Source organism: Cryptomeria japonica, chromosome 8 (genome assembly GCF_030272615.1).
Source record: "Cryptomeria japonica chromosome 8, Sugi_1.0, whole genome shotgun sequence".
Taxonomy (NCBI): Eukaryota; Viridiplantae; Streptophyta; class Pinopsida; order Cupressales; family Cupressaceae; genus Cryptomeria; species Cryptomeria japonica.
Window position 1 is genome coordinate 429,559,154 of NC_081412.1, and position 7,692 is coordinate 429,566,845.

The 7,692-nt window shown below is 34.0% G+C and overlaps 1 protein-coding gene across 1 annotated transcript; it reads right to left on the bottom strand.

Annotated features, from left to right (window-relative positions):
* Positions 1–529: 529 nt before the first annotated feature.
* LOC131067849 (glycerol-3-phosphate acyltransferase RAM2) lies at positions 530–3,955 on the bottom strand. Its single transcript, XM_058003021.2, has 2 exons — positions 2,848–3,955; positions 530–1,792 (listed from the first exon to the last, which is right to left on the bottom strand). The coding sequence occupies exons 1-2, from the start codon at positions 3,541–3,543 to the stop codon at positions 935–937; spliced, it is 1,554 nt and encodes a 517-aa protein (XP_057859004.2). The 5' UTR covers positions 3,544–3,955; the 3' UTR covers positions 530–934.
* Between the last annotated feature and the right edge of the window lie 3,737 nt (positions 3,956–7,692).

Sequence of the window (7,692 nt, forward strand, 5' to 3'; positions counted from 1 at the left end):
AGTTCAAACTGCTCAACCAGATTTTTGCAAGTGAACTACCACAGATCACCAGACCAAAAGATCAAATGGTTCAACCAGAATTTGTCGAATTATTATAGCTCGTAATGATGCTAAACATTAATCATAATATTCCTTTAATGTTCCTTTCAATTCGTTCGTGAATTGTACTGCATAACACTCTTCATAATTTTGGCCAAGCCTGGTTATCCTTTCGATAAAGCTTTGTCAACTTTTTCCGAGTTTCTCTCGAAATTTTTATTTCAATCAATAAACCAAAATAAAGATACACACCCATCTTAAATTTGGCCTCGATTACACAGCTGTGCATATCAACAATCCACTCCTTAAACATTGCTTACCTACAATCTCTATTCAATCAACTATTGAAAGAAAACATTGTGTATTATCTACCATCATTGCTTCTCTGCACAAAAACAATCTTTATTTAAAGAAAACATAATGGATTATCATTGTATTATTACTTCCTGTGCAGAAAATTGTTGAATTGAATGATCTGCGAAAATTCTCGGAAAAATAAATGAATCATGGCAATGAATATTAATGAATCCACCTAATTTACAGACATCAAATTGAGGCGCCACACGCTCCTTCGAATCGGGATGAAGGACGTGGGCTGCCTTTATTACTTTCAAATTACACTAGAGCGTGTCAGAATTCAACCTGTATCTCGTCAGAGTAGCTAAAAACATATAATGATTTTATGCATGGTGTAACCTCTCCTGTAATCTCATTTAATTTTAGTATTTTCTGTCCTGGTAGGTCAGGACTTAATGCTATGTAAATCATATTACCTATACATTCCACCAACCAACCAAGATCCTTGGAATATCACCAGCCTAGGAATAGCTGCTAAACAGGGGAATTTAACAACAGAGGATTAGACTGATATGGGCTGCAATGATTTAGTATAATTTTATCTCTCTGGCACTATTCCTTCATTGCCTGCTAACATCATGTACTTGTCCCTTCTGGTGAAATTTGTGCACTCAAATCCAAGTTTATCTGCCAGCTTTTTCTGCAGGTAATTGGCTACCTGGAAACTTGATTTGCCTCCTGAAAAAGTTAACTCCTTGGGAAGTTTCTCCATGAATTCAACATCATAGCAAGGAGAAGGATTCATTAAGAATAATATAGGATCAAGGCACTTGAATCCCCGGGCTGTGGTTCCATAGAACATACTCACATTTGCATTCATGGCCACTGGAACAATATCATCTGCTAATTCTGCAAACAGACAACTAAAACGAAGCAAATAAGGTTCCCTGCATGTCGTCCCCTCTGGGCAGACAACCAGATCTCCTTCTTTCAAGAGACGTTGCATGGTGGGTCCATCAAATTTTCTGTTTCTTGTTAACCGGACTGTCTTGATGGGAGCCAGGATTTCAGACATTCTACTGAGGCTGTAGGTGACTGCTGTAACAGGGCGTCCCAGGGCTGATGTGAGAAATATGGGGTCTAATAGAGTTCTGTGAGGACAAACATACAAAACCCCACTGGTATCCTCTCTCTGGACTGGAGGTGAACCTTTTACTCTGATTCTTACTCCCAGGAACGCTCCCACAGGGACTGCAAGGTGGTAAGGCAGGCATAACCCTACCAACATCCTGGTTATGGCCAAAAATATGCCTATTGGGTACCACAGAAAAATCCCTATGGAAATCAATGGCGTGGGTCGAACAGCTAATCGCCCATCGTGGAAAATCAACGGCTTCACGTATTGTTCCCTTGGTACAGTTTCCAAATTTTTGTCTGAGGGCACAACATATGCTTCCTGTATCAAACAAAACATATAGCAACCTCTTATGTTATAGCAAGTGTTAAAAGTCAGTCTTCCTGTAAAATATATTGAGCAACCTATAAGCTGTCTTATGTTATAGCAAGTGTTAAAAGTCAGTCTTCCTGTAAAATATATATTGAGCAACCTATAAGCTGTCTGAAAAAGAGATCATTCTGAAGGTGGAATTTTATCTAAATCAGTGACTGCTATCACATCATCACAAGACATCTGCCACAGACCCCTGAGTGAATGTAAATGTGTAATAATCATATGACTAAAACGCGGTTCTTCTATGAAAATGACAAATCATGGAGATTCCATGGTACATACTGGTACATAGTACAAGGTATGACTTGAGATAGCACAAACAGAACGTATAACAACTGTAAAGGAATCCCAAAACAAAAACACCAATGAAACAAACCAAAATCAAATTTATACACCAATGAAACAAACAGAACGTATAGCAACTGTAAAGGAATCCCAAAACAAAAACACCAATGAAACAAACCAAAATCAAATTTGTACACCAATGAAACAAACCAAAATCAAATTTGTTGGTTTGGGCGGGTTCAATTTAAATTGTTTGGGTTAGTGGAAGTCATTAAAAACTTTCATTTTATAAATTCAACAGATTAAAATAGATCATTAAATGAAGATATACATCAAGAAAAACGATCTGACCGCAAAAGAAAAAGAAAGGGTGGTCACAATAAAAAGTAGAACTTATCCAGAAAGATGACCACTATACAGTAATCAAGAAAGAAAAAGGTATCAGATTATACAAGGACGTGAAACGGTAAAGTAATGGATATTATAGAAGACCTTAAAATAAAAATTCGGTATAACAACCAGCTAAATCTGAACCACAATATTTCAATTGGAGAACAAGAAAATGAAGACGGGAGGCAACACTAAAACCACCCAAACCCACATCAAGAAAGCTGGCAAAAACAGAAAACAGACATGATAAATCCTCTGAACTTCAAGACTCTGAAAACTGGCACAGACTTATGTATCACTAGGATAAAAACTCCATGACATAATACCTTGCATAGAGACATGAAAGGGAAATCAGTGAGGCGATCACCAAGGCCAATATCGGGCTTCTTTTCTCCAAAGAAGTCCTTGACAGCTCTCTGCTTCTTCATTCCAATCAACACCCCTGGTTTGGCCACCAAGCCAGTGCAATAACCAGCAACAACCTGCAGTTCAGTCCCCAGAACACACTCCACATCTAGATACTCCTTGAGAAACGGCTCCACCATAATCCTGGGATTAGCAGTCACAACATATCTCTTCCCACAAGACACAAAAACCTTGTACGCTTGAGGATGCATGTCTTCTATATAAAACTTGGGCAGAACAGCCCTTCCCACACTGGTAACCTGCGTCACCTTAATTCCTGCCATGGCCAAAAAGATCATAACTTGGACGCCAGCCGCCTCAGAGACAAAATAGTACAAAACCCACACCAGAGGCGAAGCCAGGAGGAGCACCAATGCTCTGAGAGGCCCCCCTGCTTCAAAAGCCATGAGCATAAAGTAAGGAAAAGAAGAACTGGATCTCATCAGAGTACCATCAAGATCAGATACGACACTCTGGTTTTCCCTACTCGCTAAATCCCCACATTTGCTCACAGGAAGAAACTTCGCTGCCCGCCCACCTGCCATTCTGCGAGCCTTGAGCCATGATGTCACGGGCAGCAAATTCCACACAGATTCAAATAACCTGACAAATTCCATAATCTATGGCAATGGCTATGGCTACCTCCTTATTGAAACAAAACCCACACAGAGAAATCCCTTCAGATGTCACAATTCCTTAACTTTCAAAAACCATCCAAAAGCAGAAACCAACCTGGTATGAATGTCGCTACACTTCTACTATATTTTTCAATACCTCACCCACGCCGGGTGCATTTAAGTAGCAATTCCTTCCAATTTTGAATTTTTCTATTTTAATAAACACCTTTCACAACTGTGTTTTCTAGCAACACCATAACCGATTCTTCCCCAGATGTTATTTTCTCTTTTATAAAATAAAAAACCCACTTTTATTGCCCTTCCATGGCATTAAACGTGTCTTCTAAGGCTGCCCTGGATTTAACCACCATGGCTTGCTAATTTCTTCTCTACCACACCTAACACAGAGCCCAACACATTTTCCATTACGTTTGCCCCATTATATTAAATCCCATTACGTTAGCCTAATGTTATCTTCCTTCCTTCCCAACTGTTGCGTGATTGATTTGGATAATCTTTTATTAGCTTTTATGGGTAGCCAAACCTTTGCCTTGTTTTTCTCGCCCTGACAAATTGAGCATACTTTGAATGGCATGTAAGCGAAATTAATGTCCTGAAGATTTACAGAGTCAAAACCATATTTGGGTGGCAGAGCCTCCAAAAGTCAACCCAATTCCGCCATTAAAGAAATGCATTTTTATAAAAGGAAAACTGCAAGTTTTGAACACGCTACTTAGCCCTGGGATTTATTGTGTATGACAAAACTACAAATGTCGACGCTTCATGGGACACTTATTTCCACATACTATAAGACAAATGTCGTTCCACCGATACTACTGTAAATAGGCAATGAGCTGAGGAGTTGGTTACCTTTGAATAAATCCTGGGTAATCATTATGCTGCACACGAAAGGATCTGATTTGGAAGTTGTTGAATACATGAGATTACTCCATTTCAATACTGTGGATTTTTCTTGTCTTTAATGGATTGGATTATTTAAGTTTAATTTTATCTATTTATGTTTGCTGTCGTTAAGTTTTTTACAATAGTTAATGGGATTTCTAGTAATTGTTGTCTTTCAATCTTGGAGAATAGTTAATGGGACTTAGTAGTAAATGTATATGATAGAATGTTTATTTTCTATTTAATTTATATATATATATTTTTACTTTTAATTAATTTGATCAAAGTTGATAAGAGTAAAGGATGAAGTCAAGTCATAAATACCAAGAAAACTGATTGTAATCAATTAATGGTTTGAAAGTTGTTCAACATTGTTTTTATATGATTCATTTTTTTTAGTTAGAAGAGATAGTCAACATCTATCTTTAAGTTGTTCACATGTTCATTGTCTCTATATAGTATATGGTGTTGTGAGTCGTTTTGGTTTGATAATCTAATGCAAAATTATTAGTCATTATGGACAAAGTTTTAGGGATGATAGAATCAATACTTTTGGCAAGGTTTTGTTGAGTGGTTTCTAGGTTGGAGATCTAACATTGTATCTATTCCATCTAGTTCGGAAGTTACTAGGAGTTGAGGTATAAATCTTATTTCTTTATTTGAGAGAGGTAAGATATAACATGTAGGATGATTGGTTTGTACCTAGAGGTGAGGTTAAGTCGATCTCAAAGGTGTCAGAGAACTAGTCAAGGACCTTATAATTGCATAATCCTTTTCTTATGCTATTGGAAAAAATGCTACTACTTAAACTATTGGCTCAAATGCTACTGCTATATAAACTTTTGGATCAACTACCCATGGATATATATATGGAAAAGACTTAATAATCAATAACTTGTCAAGCTACTAGGTCTTCACCATCTATTTGCTGCTACTAGATGTGCTTGCTCTATTATCGGATTTGCTACTAGAAATATTGGATAAGCTAGATAAACTACTACAACCCAGAAGATTACACTAATGAGAATCTGGACGTGGATCTGGTTATGCATTCGGTTCTACACATGGCTTCATTAAATATCCAAGAAGCATGGGGTTGCATGGATATGTACAAATAATTGTCATGCTTAAATAATCTATTCACAAATAGAAGAGTGGGAGAAAAGAATTCCATGCATGAGGCACGATTCTTTCCAATTCAAAAACTTTGACAAAATTTTCCAACTTCCACATATTGACCAATGATGATGAGGTTCTAATTTTAAAGAATAATGCAAGGAGTTTGTCTTGTCGATGAACCTTGAGAAAATTCCTCATAGCAATTTAACTAACACCACAAGTGATCCATTTACATATAAGATAGATTCCTTGGGCTTTGGGATTAATGATACCCAATTTGCATTTAGTCTTTGGTTGTCTATAGTGAAACCATGAGATGACTTTAAAACCTAATTTATCACCCCCCTTAGAAAATTGAAATATTTTGGTATTCTTGTTGAACTCTTAATAGAATCAATTAGATCACATCCAACATGAAGAATAATAAACATTTAAGCAATAGTTAATAATGAGATTATATTTAAAATTTATGACATTTGAGTATTTCTAATAGCATATGATGCAAGGAATGAATTATGATGTTAGTTTCTATAACATTTATTTAAAATAAAATATCAAATTTATATTGAAGATACTGAATTCTTAGCAATGGAGGACCACTATTTTGAAAGATATTTGAGATAGGCATTGAAGATCATAAAACATTAACATAAATTGAATAGAGAAGAATACTTGGGCTTAAGCCACATATGGAGATCCAGACTTAAATCCTTGATTCAATAAAAATATATATAATTTTTTTTCATATAATTAATATTAAAATGAGCCATGTAACCATTCAATGGCGATAATGGCTAATTCATTTACTTTTTATTTTATTTTTCCTTAAGTAATTTTTTTGGTAACTAGGAAATCATTAGTCCAGTAACTTGGATCACTTGCATGAAGGCATTGATCAATACGGCAAGCCCTTATAACCCTTAGGGCGGATTTGAATGCCCCTAGCCCTAATGGATAGGTGGATGAGATTTGAATTAAGGTAGACAAATTGCTGCACATTTAGAATGAGGAGCCGCACCATGTGAATTAAACCTCTAGAATTTTTTCTTAAATAATTATTATTACTTAAAATGATTATACTTTGTTAAAATTACCTCTTTAAAATATAATAATTTATAATTCTAATACATTTTTTCATACAAATAATAATATATTATAAAGTGTATTTTTAAATATTAATTAATTTTTACTACACACTTTTTTTAATCATTTAAAATTATTAAAAAAATCATTTTTAAAAGATATAATTTTTTATTTAATAAGCCAAATTTATATATTGTCTTATCCAAAGCTAAATATTAAAAAGAGATAATGAAGTCTTATTATTAAAAGATTTATATGGCGATTCCCTCACTTCATCGCTAATTAAGTCTCATGTCACTATATACTAGCATTGTTGCTTCCATGAACAATTAAAAGACGTTCTTTTTATAATCATTTAATAGTTTGTTTTGTTGAGCCATTAGAAAATAAATAAATAAAAGCATTAAAATTTTTATTTTTATTTATTTTTCTTTCTTCAAGGGAATTATCCTACTATGGATAATTTATTTTTTCTTTTTTATTTTTTCTTCAAGGGAATTATCCTACTATGGATAATTTTTGTTTTGTCATCATGCTGATTTATGTGGTGCAAAGAATGCATATCCAATCTCAAAAGAAAGATCATTGAAAATGATATTATATAGAGAGGTATTTTTAAGAATTTATTTTATTATTTATTATTTTGTCATATTGTAGTTAAAAATAAAATATTTTAAATTGAGTCTAAAAATGTAGAAGTGGATTTATTTAGATTTGTTTGTTTAAAATATAATTGATTTGTGTGAATATGACATTTTTTATATTATAATAGTTAGTAATTAAGAAAAATATTGATTGAAGCTAATTTAATATGTTTAATAAAAATTGATTCAATTTGCAAAATCATTTATTTCTATCTTGAATCAAATCAAACTTTCAAATTTAAATTTAGTTATGGATTCAAAATGACTTTTTTTCTAGTAGTTCTTGCTGGTTCAATTGAACTTAAAATATGTGACTTGCAAACTAAGATATTATATGATGTAAATACTTTCAAAGATAAAATCATTTTTTTTTTCTAAATTTAAGGTTAGAAGTACTTTA